The 27,592-nt window shown below is 41.2% G+C and overlaps 1 protein-coding gene across 2 annotated transcripts in view; it reads right to left on the reverse strand.

The window, feature by feature from the left end:
• SLC9A3 (solute carrier family 9 member A3) overlaps positions 1-27,592 on the reverse strand; it is a 178,622-nt gene that overhangs the window by 28,563 nt on the left and 122,467 nt on the right. For both annotated transcript variants that reach the window (XM_068236599.1, XM_068236598.1), the window contains exons 7-12: positions 21,870-22,072; positions 20,021-20,110; positions 15,753-15,823; positions 14,792-14,921; positions 12,859-12,974; positions 8,805-8,934 (exon numbers count right to left, since the gene is read on the reverse strand). In XM_068236599.1, the coding sequence (XP_068092700.1) occupies positions 8,805-8,934; positions 12,859-12,974; positions 14,792-14,921; positions 15,753-15,823; positions 20,021-20,110; positions 21,870-22,072 (740 nt within the window). The remainder of the gene's footprint in view (positions 1-8,804; positions 8,935-12,858; positions 12,975-14,791; positions 14,922-15,752; positions 15,824-20,020; positions 20,111-21,869; positions 22,073-27,592) is intronic.

Here is a 27,592-nt window from a genome sequence, read left to right on the forward strand (position 1 = left end):
CACACTACAGTTTGGGTTCCCATTGTAACTTAGCCGGGAACATCATCGCACACGACGTATGCATTGTCATGCATTTCTTTTAATTGAATGGAAGCTGCCAACCTATGCGATTTAGCACATTGCCATGTATGTATGAAATTCATGCATGTGTTGCCTAGTGTGAATGAGCCCTTTGAATCACTTTGAAAGTTTTGTAAAAACTGGGTACTAGCTGTTCCTTTTACAGAGGAACAGGTCTTTTGGTGCCAAATTCTTTTGTCCCTTTTCAAGCCTTGGAACTGATGTACTGATCTATATACTGACAATATATGTACCCTTCTACTGGAATTGGTGTTTGAGACTTGAAATTTGTTTCTATCCTCTGAATTGATATGTAGCTTATTTACACATGCTAATGTTATTATTATTATTTAGTATTTATATAGCGCCGCCATCTTCCGCAGATGCATATATGCCTGCATCATATGGCTATCGCTTGCACTATGTGACACTATGGGCCATATTCTATTGCTGAACTCGCCAGCGCTAAGCACTGGCGAGTTCTTAACTTAGGCGATGGGGGCATCGCCTAATCTAATTAAACTTTAGACCCCCCCCCCCCCCGCGCAGCTCTGCAAAGGCTCCCCTGTCATATGTACCGCCGCCGATCACCCGCCGCCTCTTGCCGCAAAATCCGTCGTGTAATTACAGTGTATCTAACACTGTAATTACTTTCCGCATAGAAGGAGCCCGGGCAAAGCATCTTTGAATCTGCAGCCGGGCTCCCCATTGGTCCGCTGTCTGAGCCATTTTATTAGTTCAGACAGCAGACCAATGGGGAGCCCGGCTGCAGATTCAAAGATGCTTTGCCCAGGCTCCTTCTATGCGGACAGTAATTACAGTGTTAGATACACTGTAATTACACGACCGATTTTTCGGCGAGAGGCGGCGGGTGATCGATGGCAGTACATATGACAGGGGAGCCTTTGCAGAGCTGCGCGAGGACTTCTAAACTGTGCGGCGACCCGACGGGGAGCTCTGGGGGTCTCCTTATTAAAGGAGACCCCCAGATGCTGCGGCGGAAGATGGCGGCGATGTTCGGCGGGCGAGTGCGCATGTGTGGGGAGTGAGGCTGTGGTGCTGATGGACAGCACCACAGCGTAAACCTCACTCCCCATCGCCCGGTAATAGGGAGCATCGCTCAGGCTTTCGCCTGAGTAATGCTCTCTACCGATCGGCCATCGCGCGAAGGATATGGGCAATAGGATTTGCTGGTAATCCTCGCGCGATGGCAAGGTGATAAGTAGCTCGCATCTGCAAGCTACTTATCACCTTGAATAGGATATGGCCCTATGTGGCATATTCCATTGAATTGTCCAAACTAAGTCTATCTCCCGTTCCTTTCCCGGGGAGTTGTTCCAGCGCTGTCCCCCGTTCAAACTTTCTGCTTCCAGAAGCCCTCAGAAACACTCGTGTCCTTGAGTACGTCCAAAGATAGGCAGCTCTGTCATACGCCAGTGCACTTTTGTGCATGGACAGTATGGAGCCACCTGTCTTCGGACATAAGTACTTCTGGACCTTTCAGGAATCCCCCTCCCCTTAAAAATCCTGCGTTTGCCCCTGAATCCATTGCATAAGCCAAGCCTATGAAGGACTGACAAACCTTACCTTTGTTTATCCTTATCCTGTGCCAATACAGGCAAACATACAGTATTTCACCACCAAGCATTTGTACAGATTGACTGCACAACTAATACTGTTGAAAGTTCCAATGGAAACTGAATCAGTGCCTTCTTAAAGCAGAACGTATTCATTGACCCCTCTTCACTAAAATCTGTTTCCTTCTTTCTAAGCTGTCAGGTGACTTTCTGTGAAAATCCCTTCACTCATCCCCTGTTACTACATTCCTGAAGCTTGTTGAGGTGGCAGTGCTAGTGTGAGCAGGCTCATATTTGCCATTTGGCACCTGGGGGTAATATCTGATACACACCTCGCAATTTTCCTGTCAGATTGATGATTTGATGGATAATATCCGGAATGTCCAATCTGCCTCTGATCGAGAAAGGGATCGATTGAGATCAGTACTGCACAAAATCGATCCTGTTCTCTATTGGAAGCAGAACAGTCATATCGAAAATTATCAATCAAGCCGACGATCTGACGGGAAAATTGCAAGGTGAGTATTAGCCATTACCCCATTAGTGTCTTGAATAGCACATTGTGGAGGGTAGGGGGGCAGTGTGTAGAGATAAGCTGCCAGACATCTGTATTGAAATGCAGTGGAATTGCTGTGGATGAAGCAAAAGTTGGTAGTTTTTTCCATTAACTGCACATGATCATTGCAGTGGTAAATATATTGATTATAATATAGCTATCAATTCTAACATTTTTTAAGACAATGTGTCGCAAACCATTAACCTTACCATTATTGTTACTTGAAATCAGAAGATCTAATGTGCTAATTTTTAACTGACTATACCCAGCTTTGGTTCTTCATTAACTAGATGATATTCTGCCAGTAATCGATATCTGCAATGGACTGATCAGCCAATCATTTCTAAGCTTTACCGTATGCAGAGGGAATGTTACACCCTCTGACCCACACAATGCTAGGAAATGCAGCAAGAACATACATCCCAGCAATGTAGAAAACTACGATTCAGATTTATGGCAGGTTTATTATGATGAAAATACAGCAGATTATCTTACTGACCATAAAGTTGTGTACAGACTTGATAAAATTGGCCATCTTCAAACTATTATTTTCAGTCTACAGTGACCCACCTTCAGTCATACATAATGGCGTTTGAGGTCGACCTCATGGCAGTCCAGCATGTTTGCAATACATGCAAATTGCTTTTATGATGCACTTTAAGTTCTGTGATTGTATGAGGCCTCCAGTACTAACAAAGAGACTGTGACAACCATTGGCATTAAAAAGGCCACAGCTTTATTAGTACATTAATAATTCATAACAACATTTGCATAATATATTCAGAATTGATATCATCAGAGTCCATGACAATGCTTTATATTATTTAGAGATCACCATAACCACCGTACCAGCCACCAGCCGCAGTTTTTCTAGCTCTGTGGGTACACCAACTGCTCATCCAAGTCTGCAACGATCTGCTCATGGCAAGGGACAGAGGGGAATGCTCCATCCTAATCCTGTTGGATCTCTCAGCTGCTTTTGATACAGTTGACCATGAAATCCTGCTTAACAGACTGCAGGAGTACTGTGGCATCAGTGGATCAGTCCTCCAGTGGTTCAGATCATTCCTGACTGACAGAACACAGAGAGTATCCCTAGGACCTATAATGTCCAAACCTGCACCTCTACAATTCGGAGTGCCACAAGGATCAATCCTATCCCCTCTGCTGTTTGCAATCTACATGTTGCCACTCGGTACACTTATCCAACGACATGGCCTGACGTACCACTGCTACGCCGATGACACACAGCTATACCTGTCCTTCAAACCTGGTGGAACAGACCCTACCCCAAAAATAAACTCTTGCTTAGCTGAGCTTCAGGCATGGATGAATGATAACTGGTTGAAACTGAATGCTGACAAAACTGAGGTCCTGTTTGTCCAAAGCCAGTGCTCGCCATCAAAACAGCTCTATCCTAAAGCAACACCAATCAGGATTGGGAATTCAGACATAAACAGCTCCAACCTTGTGCGCAGCCTTGGCGTACTAATCGATGGGGAATTGAGTTTCAGAAACCAAATTTCATCTGTAGTTAAATCTTCCTTCTTTCATCTGAAGAACATTGCAAAGATTAAACATCTGATTCCCCCAGAGGATCTTCAAACCCTAGTCCACGCCTTCATCACATCACGGCTGGACTACTGCAATGCCCTTTATGCTGGCCTCCCCAAAAAAGACTTGCGTCGCCTGCAATTAGTGCAGAATGCTGCTGCCAGATTGCTAACAAACCAGCCTCGCCACTGTCACATTACACCGATCCTTCGCTCACTGCACTGGCTACCAGTAGAATGGAGAATACTCTTCAAGATTGGACTGCTGACATTCAAATCCCTGCACAATCTGGGCCCTGGATACATGAAGGACTTGCTGAAGCTGCACCACACCTCTCACAACCTCAGATCAGCAAGTTCTATAAACTTGGTCACTCCCAGAGTGCACCTCAAAAAATCTGGAGACAGAGCCTTCTGTCATGCTGCCCCTACTCTTTGGAACTCCCTACCACACCCAGTAAAGACAGCACCATCCCTGGAGCTATTCAAATCCAGACTGAAAAGCCACCTGTTTAGCCTGGCATTTCCAGATTTATAAAATTCTTCCCCTGTACCACGATGGTCGGAGCCATGCTTATGCGCTTTGAGTCCCACGGGAGAAAAGCGCTTTACAAATGTTATTTGTTGTTGTTGTTGTTGTTGTATCAATACAGTTTATACAATTTTTTCATACTCCAAAAGGCTCTTATATGACTTTTTCTATATCTTTCTTCTATATCTTGGTAAATGTTTTGAGGCCTCAGCTGTGCTTTACCAGACTATGGAGAGAACCACTTAAATGTTTGGTAAATGGCAGTTATGAGATTGCATATCCAAAGAGAAAAAAAAAACAAACAAAAAACTTGTGATGGGGATGTACCCAGGGGTGTAACAATAGACCCTGCAAGGGTTGCAGCCGCAGGGGGGGGGGGGGCAGAAGCTGCAGGGGACCCTGTGGGGTGAGAAGTTTCTTTTCCCTGTCCTGAGAGACTGACAACTAAAGGCACGGAGAGAAAAAGCTTTCTGCTATGCACATTTGCCACTGATAAGGAATCATACAAAGTTTTGGAGACAAAGATTTGTAAACAGTCCCTATTCAGTGTTCAGCAGGCTCTTGTGTACAGTGCTGCTCTACCCCCAGCCTTTCTACCCCTCCCCAAGTGCTGTGTACTGTAGTGATGCTTGAGGAGTCTGGGCACTGAGAGAAAAAGCTTTCTGCTCTCTGCACAATTATTCTATCTGCATCTGCTTAACCACTGATAAGGAATCATACAAAGTTTTGTAGACAACGATTTGTAGACAGTCCCTATTCAGTGTGCATCAGGCTCTGTATAGCGTCCAGCCCTCAACTTTTCTACCCCTCCCAAGTGCTCTGTACTGTAGTGATGCTGGAGAAGTCTGCAGAGCCAGTTCTGCTCTATCAGAGATGGACAGAGTGAGTGTAAAAAGCTGAGGCTGGGAGCACTTGTCTGTCGGTTTTCTGTATATGTTTTCTGCACACCAGGGCCCATATGCAATTGTCTTTTTCTCTTTAGTTTTCTCCAAGTTGATATTTTCACAACTTGTCAATACAATGGCCTTTAAACCCTAGCAAGAAAGAAAATACACAAAATAAATTTGATAGTACTTTTTCTACTAACTTTGGTAGTTTTTCATTTGCGAAATGCTGAACAGTTATTTTAAAAGGAAGATGAAAAATTGTCATCTAGGGGAAAATATAAGAGAAAAAGTGAATTGCATATGGGTCCATGTATGTGTGAAAACATGCATGTTTTATCACAGAAGCTAATGTAATTGATTAAGAAAATACCTGCAGTGCTTCACTGTTGTCTGTTTTTATTTTCATGGGGAAAACACATTCAAGTGTGCACTAGCCAACTGAATAACATTGATTGTCAGTTTATCTGTGCAGAAAGAGAGAGGGGGGCATCCAAAGTTTAACATTGGGGCCCAGTGATTTCTAGTTACGTCCCTGGATGTACCGACTGTAAAATCCACGAATGGAGAAAGTCGGTAGAGTGCCACTGGGTTCAGAAGATTCTGGATTCCCTTAAACCTGACATTCCCCTTTTCCCAGAACCTCTGCTTTATTGGAATGTTACACAGATATTTAAGTTGGGTTCAGAAATGCGTTAGTCAGATTCAGGTTTCAACCTCACTTTCCCCTTAATCCTGAAGATCGAAATATTGTCTGATAGGCAATAAATAATCCTTTCCAAATATTTTTATTGAAAGTTTTGTAATAAAAGGGGGAGAACAAATACATACATAATATTGCTTATAATTCAGTACAAACATAGTGGTAGTACAAGATGTTAAACTTATAAGACATACCACAACATGAAATGTTGCACCTTCTAAAATTTCCAAACGGTAACATTCACAAAAGATCTCCTTAATAGATTATGCTTCCCATTAGAGTATTACTAATCCATATCAAGAGCGTCTAGCGCTGGGGATTTAAGCAGAGTGGTCTCTAGGGAGCTAACAGAAAGGAGGTCTGCCATCCTTCATTAACCTTGAAGGGCCGGATGGGGTCCACCTTAAATTTATACTTAGCACTATCAGACAAGGGACCTGCCCTCCAGTGAGGTCAGGACTGCTTATTAAATATAAGAAACTAAGTTCATTTTTAGTGGGGTGCTAAGTGTCATAGACAGTCCCTTTCGGGAGAGGGGGTACATAGCGAGTCACCATTCAAAGCTTCAGCATATTTCGGTTGGTGCTTTTGCTATATTCGTCAGCCATCTTTGTATCTACATTAGATGTAAATAGGTATAAGAGAAAGGAAGAGGACAGTAGTAGGAAGTAAGAGGTAGGTGAGTGAAGACACCGAAAGGGGGGATAGGAGAGAAGGTCAAGGGAATCCAGAGACGAGGGATATGTCGATCAAGCCTTTGTACGCAGTATATCTGCTCCCACAGTGTGTGGTCTGGAGGAGATTATTGACTTCGCGCCATTGCAATTTGTTCAGGGCTCAGCAGGTAGTTAATTAAAGGATCCCAAATTTTGTGGAACTTTTTCATACTGTCATTCATACGAGCTCTCAGTTTCTCGAAAAACAGGATATTGCCAAGTCGGTTTTGATAGCTTCGAAACTGAGGGATCGGGTATTCCATGCCGCTGCTATTTTAATTTTAGTTACAGTAAAAATATAGTTGAGAAGGGCATTTTGTGCAGAGGTTAAGTGCGGATAGGGGCAGCCTAGTAAGACATGAAGCGGGTTTCGCAGAACCTGGGCATTAATCAGGGATGATGCCCAAGTGCAAACCCTGATCCACAGCCTACGTACTTTCTTACATTTCCACCATATGTGGGCAAAAGATCCCACCGTTCTACATCCCCTGAAACAGTCACCCGAGCATTTCTTGTTGTATTTGGCCACTCTTTGCGGGACTAGATACCATCTGAATAAGAGTTTGTAGTTTACCTCCACCAAGTCCGCATTGATTGATATCTTAGGGATATTGTCCCAGATATCACACATATCAGTATAGTCAATCTGGAGATCTAGTTCCTCCTCCCACTTGAGTATGTATAGGGGTTTACATTGTGAGTGTGTAAGGGTGAGTTCCCGATAGATAAGTGAGATAATCCCTGGGGAACGGGGATTAGTATCACAAATATTTTCAAAGAAGGTTCTGCTCGTTGGGGAGTCTACGTTTGTGAGGTGTTTTTTCACAAAGTGAGATATTTGCATATATCGAAATGATTCATCGGGAGTGATTGTAAACTTTTCGCGAAGGTAGTCAAATGATTTGCTACCCATGTTGCTGACAAGATCTTGGATTCTATGAAGTTTATTGGTAATCCACCATTGATATGGGCCGGAAGAGTGTAAAGCTGCCGGGAAGGAAGGGTTACCCAGGAAGGAAAGGAGTGGGCTGTGTGCTGACATTAAGCGACCCGAGTATTTACAACTATCCCACATCTGAAGTGAGTGTTTTATGATAGGGTTATTTATCTTGGTACGATATTCTGGAGTGAGCCAGAGAAGATTTGTGATGTTTATAGGTGCAATAAGTTGGCTCTCCATATCTACCCAGGCTGGTCTATCGTTTTCTACGTGCCAATTGGTCAAAATGACCAATTGAGCTGCTTTGTAATAGTGAGAAATATTAGGTACTCCCATCCCTCCATCTCCCCTTAGACGGTATAGGTAGAGTTTTCTAAATCTGGGTTTTTGGCCTCCCCAGATAAAATCATTGATTTTTCGCTGAAGGGAATCAATAAATGCAGAAGGCAGGGAAATAGGTAACAGTCTAAATGCGTACAGTAATTTGGGAAGTAAGGTCATTTTTATGGCCACTATTCTACCTAACCAGGATATTGAGTACCTCTTCCAACACTCCAATAAGTCTGTCAGTTCCTTCGCAAGTGGGGGGAAGTTGTGCTGGAAAAGTGTGTCATAGGAATTAGTGAGATAATTGCCAAGATAAGGCAGTTTGTGGGGGTCCCAATCAAATTCAAACGCATCTTGTAATGCTTGCATCAACTGAGATGAAAGGGAGATATTCAGGGCTTTTGACTTTGCCGGGTTGACACAGAGTCCCGAGATTGTACCAAATTGCTTTAAAATCTTATTGAGGGTTAGGATTGACCTAGTGGGTTGTGAGATACAGACTATTAGGTCGTCAGCGAATAGGCCCACTTTGTGCATACACTTCCCTAAAGGTATACCATGTATTTCTGCGCATCTCCTAATCTGAATGGCAAGAGGCTCAATTGATAATGCAAATAATAGAGACGAAAGTGGGCAGCGTTGACGCGTTCCTCTTGATATAGAGAAAGGAGATGATTTGAAGCCATTATAGGCTACTGTTGCTAGGGGGTACGAATAGAGGGTTTGGATTCATTTAATAAAATTAGCTCCAAAACCCCAAGCCTGGAGTGTGGATATAAGATAAGACCATGAGACCGAGTCAAACGCTTTAGTTATATCCAGCGATAAAAGCATAGCTGGCAGGTGGGAAGTCTGGGCTTGATGAATTTAATGCAGGAGGCGTCGTACTCCATCACTTGCTTGTCTATATGGGGCAATAAATAATCCAATTATGTATATTTTAAACATTTTCTCACCTGTTTTCTTGGCTTGTATAAATATTGCTGTAGAGTGCGATGGCTTAGCATATCTTCCAGGTCTCTTACACTTTTCCTGCGTTGTTCCAGTGCTTGCATGTCCAAACAGACTGCACTGACATTTTCTCTCCTGAAAAGGAAAGGGATAATTTTTTAGTAATTTCTAATACGGTACTTAATGTAGAACAAAGGCATAACCAGAGAAGTTTCTAGGACTCTAATGAGGAATAAAAGAATCCTCCCCCTACATGGGCAAAAATGGCAATGGCTATATAGAAAGTAAGTATGTTATGTGCGCCATATTGAAAAGAGAAATGAATAGTACCTTACTAAGCAAGCATTGCTTGGTAAATGGCAATGCTACAGTATATGTTCACTGTGGATTATTGTGACTGTATTTATAACAAGATCATCATTGCATTCCAGTGGTTCTAGAGGTGTGTCTAGCTTACAGGGACAACAAAGTATGATTTGCATATACAGCAGTGATGCATTGTGGGACACCTCATATGCTCACTCCAATCTGAATAATCGCAAATACCTTCTGTTTTAAGAAGGCAAACTTTTGTTTTGCTTAATTATGGAAACAAGCATATACAACTGTTTGCCCACACTAGCACCTTAAAGAGAGTCTGAAGCAAAAAAAAAAAAAACAAACCTCTTTTGAATGGCCAGTCCTCTTCAGCAATAAGATCATAGCTGAAACGTCGCATTCTCGCGGCAGAACTATCTATTTATACCCCTGAGATCTAATCCCCGCCCCTCTCAGTCTTCTTTCACTGAGAGGGGAGGGGAGAGGCAGAGATCGGTGGAGATTGACGCGAGCAGAGGCAGAGCTACAGCACAAAGCTCTGCTTCCCCCGGGCAGCAAAATCAATTTGCCCCAGGATTTTGGGGATATAAATAGATCATTCTGCCGCGGGGATGCGGCGTACCAGCTATGATCTTATTGCTGAAGAGGACTGGCCATTCAACAGAGGTATTTTTTTGGCTTCAGACTCTCTTTAAAGAGAATCTGTATTGTTAAAATCGCACAAAAGTAAACATACCAGTGCGTTAGGGGACATCTCCTACTACCCTCTGTCACAATTTCGCCGCTCCCCGCCGCATTAAAAGTGGTTAAAAACAGTTTTAAAAAGTTTATTTATAAACAAACAAAATGGCCACCAAAACAGGAAGTAGGTTGATGTACAGTATGTCCACACATAGAAAATGCATCCATACACAAGCAGGCTGTATACAGCATTCCTTTTGAATCTCAAGAGATCATTTGTGTGTTTCTTTCCCCCTGCATCTCTCATGCACTGAAGTTTCAGGCTGCTCTTTTCTTCCTGCAAACAGCTTTGCCCTTGTCTGAATTTCCTCAGTATGTGAAAGCCCAGCCAGCTCAGAGGACGATTTATCCAGCTTGTAAAAGATAAGAGAGAAGAGAGAAGCTGCCCTAATCTAAATAAGTGTGCACAGAGGGGCCTGGAAGGGGGAGTTCATAGCAGAACCACAACACTGAAGAACTTGGCAGCCTTCCAGACACAGGCCGACAAGTCTGACAGGGGAAAGATACATTGATTTGTTACAGAGACTGTGATAGCAGAAAGTGCTGCAGTAAGCCAGAACACATTAGAATAGCTTTTGGAACTTGTAGGATGATAAAAAACAGGATGCAATTTTTGTTACGGAGTCTCTTTAAGACTCAAAATGAAACGCACTACTGTTTTTATTATTATTTAATTTTTTATATATAGCGAACATCTTCCGCAGAGCTTTACAGAGTATATATAGTCTTATCATTAATAACAAAAAGAATAAAATGTTTAGCTTTTATGCCCTTCCCCCATACACCCCTCTTTTATAATGTCCTATAATGCCCCCTAGTTATAGCGTATATTACTGTGTTTTTCTAGGATGCATTTATAGCATTGAAACTGGAATTCTAAGCTATATCGCAGCATGCTCATCAGCAGCTTAGGGTGGAAACCCCACCCCATCATACAGCTTCCAAGGATGTAAGACATGGGCTGAATGAAGGTATAACTTATCTGCATCTTCAGTGTTGCATGAAGTACATTAGCTGCCAGTTCATGGAATGCCACGTCCATTGTGCAGTTGTGATGAGAAAATATAAAATCAAGTGGATTACCGTGCCACCCTCTGGTAGGCTACTGAAGTACATCATTCATTTTTGTTTTATACCTAAAATAGTATTTCATTTCTAAAATACAAAATTGTTTCCTGTTCTCCCACCCTCCTGTGTAGAGTTGGCAGTAGAGGTGCTGTAGCATAGTTACCTGCCAGCACCAGCCCTGTCTTCCTCCTCCTTTTAAGCCTCCTGTGTCTGCTCTTCTCTACATCATCCTGTGTCACATGATTATGATGTGGAAGACTTGAAGAGGAAGAAACCAGCATGGACAAGTAACTATGGATCAGATACTCCACTGTCAGCTCTGCAACAGGTAGGGAGAGGAATTTCCACCCCTCATATTTGTAGTGGATCAGGCCAATACTAATAAAAACAGGCCTGGGCAGAACTGCAAATCATGATTTACCAAAACAAAACTGATACCCTCCTGAAGTTATAGGCAGTATATAGTCAATAAAGATGATTGATCAATTCTCCAGAGGGAATTTATATTGCAAGGAGAATGGAGGAGAAGTGTATGATCCCTCAGTGCCAGCTGCATAGTTCTAGACATCATTGAGTCCTTCATAAACAGATTGCAGCACTTTATTGTTATTATTGATTTATAAAGCACCTACATATTCCGTTACAAAGTAAGTCCCTAACTGTTAGGTATAATTAAAGTGAACCCGAGGTGAGAGTTTATGGAGGCTGCCATATTTATTTCCTTTTATAATACCAGTTGCCTGGCTGTCCTGCTGATCCTCTGCCTCTAATGCTGGGAATACACGATGAGGTTTTTTTGGCAGATAGATGGCTCAATAGATAAATTCTGACAGGTCTGATCTAATTATGATCGTTTTTCTGATTAATTTTCTCATAGAAGTGAATGGAAATCGATCAGAAAAAACGATCAAAAAATTTATTGGAAAATCGATTAGCCAGTAAATCTGCCGAAAAAACGTATTGTGTATTCCCGACATAATAATTTCAGCCATAGACCCTGAACAATCAAATGCAGATCGGGTGTTTCTGACAATATTGTCAGAACTGACAAGATTAGCTGCGTGCTTGTTTCTGGTGTACTATAGACACTACTGCAGCCGTAGATCAGCAGGACAGCTAGGCAATTTGCATTGTTTAAAAGGAAACAAATATGGCAGTCTCCATATAGGGGTGTACCTGGGTAATATAGAACCTATGGAAACGCTGAAATTGCTTCCCCACCCCGTCAGCATCCTTTCTTGCGTACAAGTGCTATGGTTGCCTGTGTCTTTTGGCTCGGGATATTGCTGAAGTAACTTTTTGGGAAATATCTCTTCTTATTTCCTCTCTGTCCAGTTTTCTAACACTAAGACAAGTGCACCCTACAAACATAGATTAAGTAGACATGTTCCCCAGATAACAGAATGAATCTGAGGTCTGAGTGACAGGTAGGCATGGGGCACAGCAAAGGAGCGGACATGGCATGGCGCCCATGTTGCTGTGGTGCCCATGGCACGAGCCATGCTTGTACCCCTCTAGATACGCCTCTGTCTTCATATCACTCTAAAGATGCCCATACATGGTACAATTTTTTCATTTTATTTGATTAGATCATTTAGTTCGATTATTCTGTTAGATCAAATATAAAGATTTTTCCAACATGTCCGATCGGATTTTTATTGAAAAAACAGGATAATTGTTCGTTTTTCATTGATCAAAAAAACTTAAAATCTTTTCAACTTTTATTCGATTTGATTGTTTTTATCGAATAAACAGGAAAATTGAACGTTTTTATTGTACCGTGTATGGGCACCATCAGGGTTCACGTTAATGATTTTAGCCAAATCCAGAGCAAAATAGTCCAAACACAAAGAGAGAAATGGTATCTGTTCTAAATCTCTGTAAATGATACATTAAACATAAACATGTTGTCTAAGAAAGAGATCCACTTACAGAAAATAAGATACAGATGGCTCTGAAAAAGAAGGGCGGGGGCTGCTGAAGTCAACATTCGCCATGTTATCCGTGCTTGGGGAGCGAATAAACGCTAAAGAGCCTCTACGCTCTCCCTAAAATCAATAAGAAAAAAGTGTTATATGATAAAGATACACAATTCATATCACTTCCAGCAAATCTGAAATTAATCATTATCTTTGTCTTTAGTGGTATTGGAAGAGGAGCATTTATTAAAAATGAGCAAATTTGTGCATTTGTACATGTCTGGATTCTCCTTTATTTGTCTATATTTGTAGAGGGTAGTAAAGCATGCTGCTTTGAGCATAAGTAAAGCACATTTATGGTGAATTCAGAAAGGCAGCTAAGATTCAATTAGTTTAGTTAAGATTAGAAGATCTAATCCCGATTTGCAGAAGCTCTTTTAGTAGGCTGTGAATTTTTTTTGGGGGGGGGGGGGGAAATACTATTATTTTGAACCAGCCAGGTTCTCTCGCACTCCACTCTGGCCAAGCTCAACCACATCTTAAGACCCATTTACACGACTACACCATATAATTTTTTGTGTGATTCGATTCAATTCGATTCACTGATTTGATTCAATCTGACATGTCCGATCGGGATTCAATTCGATTCAATTCATGTTGCCATTGTTCTGCGATGGCAATATGAATCAAATCGAATCCTGATCGGACATGTCGGATTGAATTGAATTGAATCAATGAATCAAATCAAATTGATTCGAATCGCACACAAAATTGTATGGTGTAGATGGGGCTTTATGAACAACCTGGCCATGCCCCACAATCTAATCCACCATGGGCAGACAACACTGCCTTGATATTCCCATCATTTCAGTCTAGATCCTCCTACTCTACACACAACAGTGCATGACTGCTAAGAATCATGGGACATGTAGTTCCCTAGGAACTTTCTACATCACATTTCCTGGCTCCATAGTACCGCTGGCAATGCATCAAGGAAATAGAGGATTGAATTGATTGAAGGAATTTGGTTGACATAGACCTTTGTGCATGAATATAGTCATATACACATAGATCCCAACTGTCCCTCCTTTGAAGGGGCAGTCCCTCTTTGGGAACCCTGTCCCTTTGTCCCTATTTCTCCATCATTGTCCCTCTTTTAGGACTTATGTACAGATCTATGTAAATATATGTATTTTTCTACTGAAAAATGTGTTTAATTGAATCTAAACTTTATTCCCATCCTTTAAATTGATATACTGTATTTTGAAATGTTAATAAGAAAGAAAATGGACCCAGATATGGACTAGTGTGGTTTGAATTGTAAAATAACAATTTTACTTATGAAATCTTTATGCAATGTGCGACTAGGGGTGTGTTGGGGATGCGACTTATGCTAGGTACACACTATGAGATTTTCTGGCTGATTTACTGTCAGATCGATTATTTCCAACATTTCCGATCGACTTCTAAGCATTTTCCGATCATTTTCCTACTGAAGTGAACGGAAATTGATTGGGAAATGCTCGGAAATCGATCGGAAAGCAGATCAGACATGTTGGAAATAATCGATCTGACAGTAAATCGGCCAGAAAATCTCATAGTGTGTACCAGGCATAAGGGTGTGAAAAGGGCGTGGTTTAATTGTCCCTCTTTCTCATTACAAAATGTTGGGAGGTATTATATATACAGTATGATAGACCCTGACTGACCCTGCCTGTGCATTAGCGCAGAGGCGGAGTATAATTTAGCAGAGGAGAGGTAGAGGGATTTCTGAGTTGGATATGATGGAGCCTGCTGGATTTTCCATGCCTCATAGTGCTGACAGGTGGTTGCCTTTCCACCAGTTTCTCTGTTTACAGTGACTTCTGGTTTACTTTAAATACAGTATTGTGCTTCCCTTGTTATGAGGAAATGGCAGTGAATAGTGTGCAGTACTTCTTACATACCTCTGCTACATAACTTATGGCATCCTTCATATTGAGCTCATGATAAACATTAAGAATTCGATCTTGTGTTTTTTGAGCCGATTTCCTCATAAAGAGTTTGCTGAGATATTTTGCATCAAACTGTGTGATCCTAAACAAAATAATTCAGATGTTACTTTTTTGTTTACCACAGAACATTGTACATGATGATGTGTTCAAGCTAGATTTTCAGGATCCTAGCCTATACCCAATAGCCTTCTCAGGGTTGTCCCTGGACTTATCTTTGCTGCAAAGCAGTAAAATAAAAGTCTCTGGAAGCTAAGCATGCTATTTATAGAAGTCTGAAGGGGTACTCTGCAAGTGCCATGCCCATTTCCCAAAAATACTTTCACCACCCTGAGTTGGGATTCAAATATGTTTGTAGTGGACTGCAGTCAGATTATAAATGGAGACATTTTATGCAAACACTAGAATCTTGAAGTAGAAGACTGTCTGGCCACCAACATCACATGTTCCTATAATCACTGTCATGTATAATGACAGTGTGTGGGCAGACTGAAGTTCTTTTAGTCTAGTAAACAGAGATACTGATGACGCACACACATCACTGTAGTACAAGCTTGTCATGTCAATGTCCCTTTCTGCTCTGCATACTCAGAGACCTGCAAAAAAAAAAAATGGGAACAGTGCAAAAGAAACTAAACCTGTCATGTTAGCAGAATAACTTTTTGGTAAAGTTTCAGTAAAAAGCAATGTTAATAACCTAAAACAACCCCCCAGCATAACTTGTCTGTCTCCAATAATAGTCTGGTGTTTGAAGAATTAGCAATGAACCATGAACCATTCTACTGTATATCGAAAAAAATGGGTAGGCTATACTTTAGTGTGCAAGGACTGCTGCCCTTCAGACCAAATCCTATTAAATCTATTATGAACACCTCTAGATTGATATATTGATTGTGCAACATCTTTAACTACTTACTTGTCCCTCATGTAGTTGTGTCCGATTTGTCCTGAGACATCCTCAATGGCAGAGCAAATGTGATCAAATGCCTTTTAGAAACACACACACACACAAAATTAAACAGTGTATATTACAGTATCTGAGAAAAAAAAATCTAATTTGTACATTTGGAGATATAAAGAGACAATCAAGAGCCCATTATGCGTACATGCGACAAGCGAGTCGGAAAAAAAGGGCGCCTGGTGTAAATGTTAATCTGAAATATCGTTTATAAAGAAATTCTATTATAATATTTTGTTTACAATAATGTTTTACAAATTCAAATCATTAAACAAGGTATATGAAATGTTGTATTGGTAAAACGCTATTTTCTGTAATTATAGATGGAAACTTACGATAACATTTGTATATTCACAGTGATGATTGTAATTATTATGATTTATAACTGATTTTACATAAACCATGTTTAAGTACTGTTTTTTTTTTTTTTTTTAATGATTTAACCAGATCAGGATCCAAAAACATATCTTTACATTTTATACTACTATAAAGTTTCTAAAGAATATTTTGTAACAATTTTTATTATAAAATTGATAAACCTTTAAAGAGAATCTGTATTGTTAAAATCGCACAAAAGTAAACATACCAGTGTGTTAGGGGACATCTCCTATTACCCTCTGTCACAATTTCGCCGCTCCTCGCCGCATTAAAAGTGGTTAAAAACAGTTTTAAAAAGTTTGTTTATAAACAAACAAAATGGCCACCAAAACAGGAAGTAGGTTGATGTACAGTATGTCCACACATAGAAAATACATTCATACACAAGCAGGCTGCATACACCCTTCCTTTTGAATCTCAAGAGATCATTTGTGTGTTTCTTTCCCCCTGCAGCTATCTTCCACTGAAGTTTCAGGCTGTTTCTTCCTGCAGAGTGCAGACAGGTCTGCCTGTATGTAATACCTCAGTATGTGAAAGCCCAGCCAGCTCAGAGGAGGATTTATCCAGCTTGTAAAAGATAAGAGAGAAGAGAGAAGCTGCCCTAATCTAAATAATACACAGGCAGTGTGCAGAGAGGGGCCTGGAGGGGGGAGATGCATCACAGAACCACAACACTGAAGAACTTGGCAGCCTTCCAGACACAGGCTGACAAGTCTGACAAGAGAGAGATAAGTTGATTTATTACAGAGACTGTGATAGCAGAAAGTGCTGCAGTAAGTGAGAACACATTAGAATAGCTTTTGGAACTTGTAGGATGATAAAAAACAGGATGCAATTTTTGTTACGGAGTCTCTTTAAAAAGTCATTTAGTAAAGATTAAAACTTAATTAACATATTTCAAAAATCAAATCATAAGTACATTTGTAATAACTGTAGTAAAACATTAGTAAATATTACTAACATTTTACTACAACTAAACCTAACCCTACTCTCACACAGAACCCTCCCTCTACCTATCCCTAACCCTTAGACCCCCCTGGTGGTGCCTAACCCTAAGACCCCCCCTGGTGGTGCCTAACCCAAAATCTCCCCTGGTAGTGCCTAACCCTAAGACCCCCCCCTGGTGGTGCCTAACCCTAAATCTCTCCTGGTGGTGCCTAACCCTGAGATCCCCCTGGTGGTGCCTAACCCTAATTCTCCCCTGGTGGTGCCTAACACTAAGACCCCCCTGGCGGTGCCTAATCTTAAGATCCCCCTGTTGGTGCCTAACCCTAAATCTCCCCTGGTGGTGCCTAACCCAAAGACCCCCTGGTGGTGCCTAACCATAAATCTCCCTTGGTGGTGTCTAATCCTAAGACCCCCCCCTGGTGGTACCTAACCCTAAATCTCCACTGCCTCTGGTGGTGCCTAACCCTAAATCCTCCCTGCTGGTGCCTAATCCTAAATCCCCCGTTAGTGATCGCTTTATTGTGTGAATAATAATGTTTTACAAATAGTGACTGAAAAAAATATATTACAATGTACTTACTGATCGCTTTATTATGTGGATAATAATCTTTTACAAAGAGTAAGTGATAACACTTTAAATAATGTTTTAGTTAAATACGATAGATATGTTTAGTATGTTTGTAACCATTATTCATCAGATTTAGCTGTTGCTCAGTTTATCGGATGGATAATAGTGTTTTATAAGTATTAAGTGTGAAAAACAATTTATTATGATTTTGTTGTTGCGCAGTTTATTTGGTGGATGGATAATAATGTTTTACAGAGTGTTCATTAAAAAAAGTATATTACGATTTATTTATTGTCAGCTTTGTATGTTGAAAATAATGGTTTATGAAAAGTAATTATTTAAAAATTACATTACGATTTAGCTAAAAACTATAAATGAGTATTTCATGTGTAAACGTTACTGGTCGCCGGCGAAGTTGGGAAACATAAATGATCGTGGATGAAGTTTGAAAACGTAAACTGTCACGGGCACCCTTTTTTCCTGTTCGGCGCCAGTCAAACGATATTTAAGATGGGAGTCAATGGCGGCGCCCTTTTTGTCCACCTGCCTCATGCGCCCAAATTTCCTGTCACTGCTCATTATAGTGTAGTCATTATGGTCCAAGTGTAATGTTAAACATAGTGTATGAAATTATATTCACAAGTGTGGATTAACAATCGGCAATCACTTTTAGGCAGGTGGGGACATTAAAGGACAACTGAAGTGATAGGGATATAGAGGCCATATCCCTCTTACTTCAGTTATCCTTTAACTGCGACACCACTTGGGATTAAAATGTCGCTGTCTGTAGAAGAAGAAAAACGGGGATGAACCCCTTCACCAAGGGTGGCGCCAAGCTTGCTCTGAGATAGCATCAGTTGCTACTGCTTTTACTGCCTGAAGAAGTTAGTTAAGACACACGAAACGTGTCACAATTTTTTGAAGTACATAATAAAAGTATTTTGTTGACATAATCTTGCTGACTTTTCTATGGGGGGGGGGGGAGTCTATTACTGTCTCCTGTTTTTAATATATTTTACTCTGACTGGCGCCTTTTCTTTTGTCCGTTTATATTTATTTGTACATTTGTTTTAACCAGACACATTGTGAAAATTATTAAATGCAGTAACATGTTTTATTTTTTAAGTGTAACTGTAACTGTGTAATATTTTTAAGTGTTACATTTTATAAAATCACATTTGTATTTAAGCACTGAACTACTACGCCTGCGCAGTAAGCCGCATACAACGTGGGCTTTATTGACAGCGGCGGTTCACGCAGGCACAGTAAGGACGACCTTGGGGTCGGCCTCTGCACCGTGCGGGGAGCCCGGGGCGGCGACAGAGAGCGGAGCGGTCAGTGTGGGACAGTCGGCTGCAAGGGGCTGGAGAAAGCCCCAGGTGAGTAAAGCTTTTTTTTTTTTTATTTATTTTGCCTGATGATTCCTTTAAACAAGTGTGGCTCTCATGATCTTCATGCCCATAACAAATGTAGGCACAAATGCACCTGATCTGCAGGATGGACCCCTGTATCATGGAAGGTAAAGCAGCTCTGGGTCCCCTGCGGTCGCAAGGACTACTCCCTTGTAGTTACTTACCTGGCTGGCTTATGTGTCATTGAACAGAAAACTCATGGAAGCCACATGATTATAAATGTTTATCATGTCTAAAAATTCAGCTCTCTTAATGTCAGTATATAACCAAACTCATGCTGTCAGCAGTCAGGAGTTCTTGATTGTAAATAAAGTTCTGACTGGTACCAGGCTTGCTGTATGTGCATTCATTTATATAGTGCACCATACAGAGAATACTGCCTGTGTGACATGAGTCCCTGTCCTGATCAGTCCAAACTAATTATGCAACCTGTTCTTTAGGGCTGGTTCACACGGGCGTCTGCTGAGCTTTTGCTTGGCATTTCGTTCAAACGCCAGCGTTTAAACGCCAGCGTTTAAAAGCTAGCTTTTGAAGGCTTTTGAAAAGCGTTCAAGGCTAGCAGTTCTGGTCTCTGCTATTGTTTCCTCGCGTTTACCGCCTCTGAAAGCAGCATGTTGCTTTTGAGACTAGACGCAACGCTGGGATCTACTGCCAGGCTTTCATGAAAGCCTGCAAAAGCCAGCTCTAAACGCTCCCATTCACTTGCATGGGATGGCAGTAGATCCCAAAAAACGCTGCATCTGAAACGCTGCGTTAAACGCCACAAAAACGCCCATCTGAACCAGCCCTTATACTTGTTTGCCTTATATTCCATTATAACCTCATATAGGTAATTTTTATGACCAATAAAACTAACTTTAATAATCACATTTGTGCATAGAGTGATGCAAAACAAAAAGGCTATTTCATGATGACCTTACCCTGCCATGAAGCTTTTCATTTAGTTTTCTTTCCCGATGTTCACTCCTCTTCACCTTCAGCCATTGCACTAAAGGTTTAATAGTCAACCCCTGCCAGACAAAAATGTAACGTGTGATGGTAGAAAAAAAATATATCATACAGCTACTGAAACAAATACTGGCTAAGGACAAGTGGTTATTATAGAGAGAGTGTACACTGAGGAGTTTATACATTCCTAATGCAGATGATACTTTTGATACCGTTTATACTGCTTTTTTTTATAGTGCCATTAATCTCCCTTTCAACCTAGCATGTGATATCTTCTTAATCTCTCTGCTACCCACCCAGCATGTAATCTCTATATCTGCCTTCTACCCACCCAGCATGTAATCCTTTCATCTGCCTACTATCTATCCACCCAGCATGTAATACCTTTATCTCTCTACTACCCACCCAGTATGTAATCCCTATATCTGCCTACTATCCACCCACCATGCAATCCCTATATCTGCCTACTACCCACCCAGCATGTAATTCCTATATCTGCCTTCTACCCACCCAGCATGTAATCTCTATATCTGCCTACTACCCACCCAGCATGTAATCCCTTCATCTGCCTACTATCTATCCACCCAGCATGTAATACCTTCATCTCTCTGCTACCCACCCAGTATGTAATCCCTATATCTGCCTACTATCCACCCACCATGCAATCCCTATATCTGCCTACTACCCACCCAGCATGTAATTCCTATATTAGCCTACTATCCACCCAGCATGTATTCCCTATATCTGCCTACTACTCACCCAGCATGTAATTCCTATATCTGTCTACTACTCACCCAACATGTATTCCCTATATCTGCCTACAACTTACCCAGTATTGTGTTCAGTATATCTGCCTACTTGCCACCAAGCATGTTATCCCTATATCTGCCTAAAACCTACCCAGCATGTGGTGCCTATACACTATCTGCCTACTACACACCCAGCATGTATTCTCTATATCTGCCTACTACCCACCCAGCATGTATTCCCTATATCTGCCTACTACCCACCCAGCATGTGAACCCTATATCTGCCTACTCAGCATGTGGTCCCTATACATTATCTGCCTACTACCCACCCACCATCTTCATCCTCTCACTAAAATAACCTTTACAATAAATTAAACCCTTTCAACAGAATAAAGGGGCCCATACACTCAGCCGATTTTCTGGCCGACCGATCGATCCCGATCGATCGATCGATTGATCGTTTGCAAATTGGTTGGCCAATCGACCGATCGATGGCCGATTTCGATCGATTTTGATGGATTTCCATCGAACTGGCTGGATGGAAAATTTAGGTCGATCTGATGAGATTGCTTATCAGTTTGCATTGGCCTTAATGGAAATCTGATGGCAAAAAAATGCCATCAGATAGAATTCCAATAGATTTCAAACTGAAATCTATTGGAATTCTATCCTGGTAAAAAATGTTCTAAAAACTCATCAGATAGATCATCAGATGCATTTCTTATCTATCTGCTGCCAATCTGATGAGTGTATGGGCACCTTAAGAACAATAGTGCTGGAACTTAAGGGTTAAGTATATGGTAAAAGCTCTTTTCAGAGGAACTGCAGCGAAAAGTATTGGTTTATTAATTAACTTGCCTTTGTACCCGTCTAATTGTACCATGTTGGATTACATTGGTTGGTATATCCTGTGCCTTGATTTTCCAATAAAAATTTAAATACAAAAAAAAAGTGATACATTTGGGCGGCAATGATCCACAGTCTGCATGAACAGTAGTTTTACAGTTTTTACCTTTCTTTGGTATCAGGCATAACATGTTTTTCAGTACATGTGTTCATGTAACTTGTATACCTGGAATATGACTGTGAAATACACCACGATTATTGTAGTGCTGATGAAGAGGTTCCTTTCTTTTACTTTGTTTCCGTCTAACAAAGCGACTAAAGCAAAAGCAACAGCACCTCTCAGGCCACCATATGACATTACAACTTGATCAATGATTTCCAGCTGGACCAGTCTGTAGCGATTCAGAATCCATGTTTGAACAACCACACCTACATAAAAAGATGAGGAAATTGTAATTGTAACTAGTGTACATTTCAACATACCGTCCAACTTTTTGAGATAAGGAAGAGGGATACTTTAGGGCATGCCCCTGCCACACCTCTAACCACGCCCCCACCACACCCCTCATTATGCATAACACACAAAAATCAGAAGCAAAATATGTAGTTTTATCATTCAAACCACACTGCTACTTTCTATAATCCTTACTTTTCCTTAATTTTAACATTTGAAAATAAGAACTATATCAATTTTAATCATAGAAATAATGTTTAGAGTCAATTAAACATGTTTTCAGTTGAAAAAATACATGTATTTATACAAATCTGTTCATCAGTTTTGAAAGAGGAACAAATGAGGAAGAAAGAAGGACAGAGGAATTCTGAATTCTGTTGCTCTTGTTTGCAAATTGATGTGTATTCATTTATTTGCAAACAAGAGCAGCACACAGCTACAGGGCTTGTGTGAGCTCTTTGATGCCGCCACCGCAAGCCTGCGCAGAGCAAAAAGCCGGTCAGGTTACCATGGAAATGGACAACAATAAGTGTCCGTTTCATTGCCTGCATAGGAAAAGGGGGTCCTTGGCAGCCGGGCAGCGTACACACAGCCACTCACAACATAGTACGCAGCACGGAGGAGGCTGCATCCATCTCTTTACGGCGGCTGCTGTAAGCTAAGTAACTGCTCGATAGAGCAGTTACAAGATGGGCAAAAATACATGAGATGGCCAGAGGGGTGGAAAATAACGGCCACTCACTATACAGGACAAGATGCCTCCCTCATTCAGAATGGTATAGGCTGCATTGGCGTCGGAAAGGTAAAACAACTGACGTCAATGCATGTCTCTAAATGTTTATTGACAGGAAAAAAAAACATTTGCAAAAGAGTGCATAATGTGATAAAACAATCCTCCAACAACACATATGTATGCTAAAGGGTCTAAAATAGATACATTTAGCAATAGTGCCCCTTTAAGATGGGTGATGAAGAGCCTGTCACAGGCAGCGTGGGGGGGGGGGGGGGGGGGTTTGACACGCTACGCTGCTAGTAAGAGCAGTCTAGCTAGATTGGGGAAGTTATAGTGCACATATGAACAGAGGACAGATCTTAGAAAAATAAACAGTTTCAAATGATGTTACTTGTAAAAATGGGCTGATCTGCTAGTTGTACGTTGTTTGCTACAGAAACGACAGGTTGCCAAAAGATTTATGTGAGAAAAGTAACAGTTTTTTTTTTAATAAAATCTTTTTCCTAGGTACATTTGTCACATGCTTGTTTCATTTTATCTAACTTTTAAATAAACATGGATTCACAATAGTGCCCCTAACTGTCCCTCAGAGGGGCTCACAATCTAATCCCTCCCATAGTCATATGTCTATGTATGTATTGTAGACTAGGGCCAATTTAGGGGAAAGCCAATTAAGTTATCTCTATGTTTTTGGGATGAGTGAGGAAACAAGGGTGTCTGGAGGAAACCCACATAGACATAGGTTGAAATACAAACTCAGTGAAGATAGCGCCTTGGCTGGGAGGTGAGAGTCCTAACCACTACGCCACCATGCTCCCTAATCAACAGGGATATCTACTGTATATGGCTGATATTGTGGTGAAACCACTCCCACAGTGTGATGTCAGGACCATGGTCTTGATAGTTTGCTGTCAGATAACTATATAATAATGTAACTTTCCCTGCACACATTAAAGATAATCATCAGCTTTCATATTTAATCCATGGTTTGCTAATGTAAAGTTATAACAACCTGCCAGGACTTTTTCTTCCAAAATTCGTCCAAGAACCCCATGTCTACTGACGTCATTGCCCCGCCCCTTGCATAAAAGGGCCAGGGCACTTTCTCTATCTCGAGTACAGAAAGTGCTGAGGACCTTTTCTGCAAGATTGTTATAACTTTATACTAGAAGACCATCAATTAAAAGTGCAATTTATGCTGAATTTGCTTTTTAACTTCAACAGGGTTTAGTGAATATACCCTATAGTCACAGTGTCATAGCTTAATAGCTATGGGCAAGTTTTACATTGGGTCCACTCAAGCACTCTACGCAAAGCACATATAGAAGCGACCATTACCAGCAGAGCACCAAAGAATAACTAATAAAGCGGATGAAGGAAGGCCCCCAGTGGGCCCCTCTGGTCCAAGTGCCCCGGTCACAACCTCTGCTTTTGCTATTGCCACTGTATAGTGAAGTCACCAACTCACTGTATCATAGTCACAGCCCGATGTGCCACTATAAATGCATACATGTAAAAACAGTGCTTGGGATTTTTACACGCTAAAGCCGAAATTTCATTTGTGTACTTGATGTAGCGGGATATCGGTAATATTACCGAATTTCTACTATCGCCTGTTGCAACCTAATACTCACATTAACTCTCCCCTGCCTACGCCTAACACTACCCCCCCCCCCCCACCTATTCCTAACAATAACCCCCCCCCCCCCACCTACACCTAACACTAACCCCTCTTCCCACTACCACCACCACTCGCCACTAATTTAAACCCCTAATTTGGTCCACTGCCATGTAATGATCCTATGGGGTGCTGAAATTACCAGGCACGAGTGTGCACCATAGTTACCTGTTTTGTTTTAGATGTCTTGCTTGTTATCTGACTATTAATACTCTCATGTTAGGGAGTGGTTGTATTGTAATGGAAAACCTTTACTAAAATTTACCTTTCAAAAAAGCTTGGGACATATGTACTGATTTTTCCTGCCGACACTATTACTTTTATTAGTTTGAAAGAGTTTTGTTTTACCTAACACATCTGATCAATTCGCTTTTAGTTGATTTTGAACAGTTTACCAATTGAAAGTGTGGTGGGACATGGAAGATCTACATTGAAGGGGATGGGGCAGGAATGATGGAGGATTGATATCCGCATTGCAGTACAATGTTATGGTCCTGCATTGAGCAGTACAATGTTTACTGTTCAATCTATGCTCAATACATTTCTGCTAAAATCTATTAAAATAGAGATTGCATTGTGTTGTAAATTTGGCTTGGCATATGGCATATAATTGATCTGTGCATGCCAAGCTTTATGCTGGGAAAACACAATGAGATTTTTCAGTCGATATACTGTCCGATCTCGATTTTCCGATCAATTTTCTTAGCTTTTCTTATCAGTTTCCATTCACTTCTATAAGAAATCGATCAGAAAAACCATCTGAATTAAGATCGGACGTCAGAAATTATCTATCGAACCATTTATCTGCTGAAAAAACTTACAGTGTATTTCCAGCATTAGTATAAGGCTAATTCATTTATTATGTTTTTGGGATGTAAAGGGAAACTGGAGTGCCCAGAGAAAACTCACACAAACATAAGGAGAACATAAATGCAGACAGAGACCTGGCCTAGATTTGAACCTGAGACTCTAGTGCTGCAAGGCAAGATCTTCTAGGTGACATTTTGCTGCTATATGATCTCTCTATACCTCTTTTTATGTTTTTTTGTCTGCATCTTCTCTCAGACACTTGTAACAGTTGTGGGTGTAAAGGATTAGAAGCTCACAATGACTTCTGTATTTAGGTATCTAGAGCCTTGTTTGGTCCAGCTCTGACTTGATTCCATGTATTTTGAAATCCTTGGCAGCAATTGGCTGTAATTGTCCGTGAAGTACCTCCAGGCAAAACAGACAAGTTATTGACATTGCGATGTAGAGAAATGATTATTGTACTGTAATGGGAAAGTCTGTTATTCCCACCTGCCATTTTAGCAGTATGCATGGGAGTCTGGGACAGCAGGCACGTTATTCTCATAAAGCATGAGTTTGTGGTAGTGCCTGGATCACAGGTGTCGAATGCCAGTTCTCGAGGCCCATGTCCTCGCCAGTGTTCAGGAGAAGGGAGAAATGTGTTCTACTGGCTGAACCACACATTTCATAATTCAGTCCCATCAACTAATTTGAGCTGTGCCAAAAATGTGTGAGGACCTCGGCCCTTGAGGGCTGCAGTTCGACATCCCTGGACTCCAGAAAAAGATCCATATAGCAATGGAATTGTTTTGCAGTGACCAATAGGATTAGCGTGCGAGTACTTTCTGACTTCGGTATAGCTTTAATAGCGGTTTATGGTGTGTTTATTATTTACTATCTAATATCATCCAATTTAGAAAGAAGGATTTAAGTGAGCCTAACTGAAAAATTATCTTTACAAAATAACAGCAAAAAAATAAATAAACAACCAAAAAACAACAACCTATAAAGGAACATTTTGCAACAACAAATAATGAATGACACAGAGAGCCCAATATAGTGTAGTATGTACTGGTAAGGATGGACTGATGATAGAGTAATATAACTTACTAGACATTAGGCCCGTTACAATAACAGGCACTAGGCCTCGGCCGCTACATGGTCAGTGCGCACGTACGCAACGGCCGTAACGCCTACTCACGCACACTCGCCTGCGCACACTTGCCTGTGCACACGCGCTTGCGCACCGCGCACACACATGCTCGTGCACCCCGCGCACACATGCCCGCCCCCTGCCCCCATCCTCATGTAGTGTCCAACGGCCGCCAATGTGCCGTGTTTGCACGCTGACAAAAAGGCGTGGAGACAGGGGACGCAGGGACATAGGGGTTTTAGTATAGTATAGGATACTCACAAGCCAGGGTTACCACTCAGGCAACCACTGTAGATGCAGGTGGGGAGTTTAATCCTTTCCCCACTCAAGGTTAAGAAGTCACTCTCTGTAGATCAGAAGAAAGGGGTAACACCCTTCCACCAGGGGTGGACTCGTATAGTACAAGGTGAACAGAGATGCCAAAAAAATAGATAAAACTTTTAAAACATGGGAAGGCAGGACTATAAAGGAACATGTGTTTTTTTCTGAGGTGTTATTTAGAGTTTTTTGGTTCTCTGTAGATATGTGCAGGTCATGTAACAATTAGTATCCTCCTATTTGACTTCTAGAGTGACTAATGTAGATTTCAAAATAGTGAACATAGTTTGACCTAACTCCGTGTACAAGATTGTCTGAGTGTTTTATGTTTCTTGTTAAGTGTGATGTAAATGCTAGTTCTGTGATATCAGGTTAGGTTAACATCTATTCCCAGCAAGTTGCAGTTATTTCACAATAAGCATTTAAGAAATCTTAGGTGAGGGGAAAAAAGTTGAGCTTTACTTACCTGGGGCTTCTTCCAGCCCCCTGTAGTATCTGGGTTCCCTTGTGTCCGCCGAATTCCCTCTCTTGTGTCACTGTCACTTTATACGCTGTCCCATCCCTGCCTACCACCTTAATTGCTCTCCTGTGGCTGGCAGCATTCTGCGCATGTGCAGTTTCTAAAACTTGCAACTGTGCATATGCAACAGGAGCACAATGAGCACAAGGCCCGCATGCGCAATTAGTATCCTCCTATTTGACAGTTTACCACTGGGGCTGACAGTGGCATAACAGAGGGACCTTAGATACTTTAAGGCACTGGAAGAAGCACCAGGTAAATACAACTCAACTTTTTCCCCTTAACCTTTCCCCCAACTTTTTAT

The sequence above is a fragment of the Hyperolius riggenbachi genome, chromosome 5 (assembly GCF_040937935.1).
Source record: "Hyperolius riggenbachi isolate aHypRig1 chromosome 5, aHypRig1.pri, whole genome shotgun sequence".
In the NCBI taxonomy this organism is placed as follows: Eukaryota; Metazoa; Chordata; class Amphibia; order Anura; family Hyperoliidae; genus Hyperolius; species Hyperolius riggenbachi.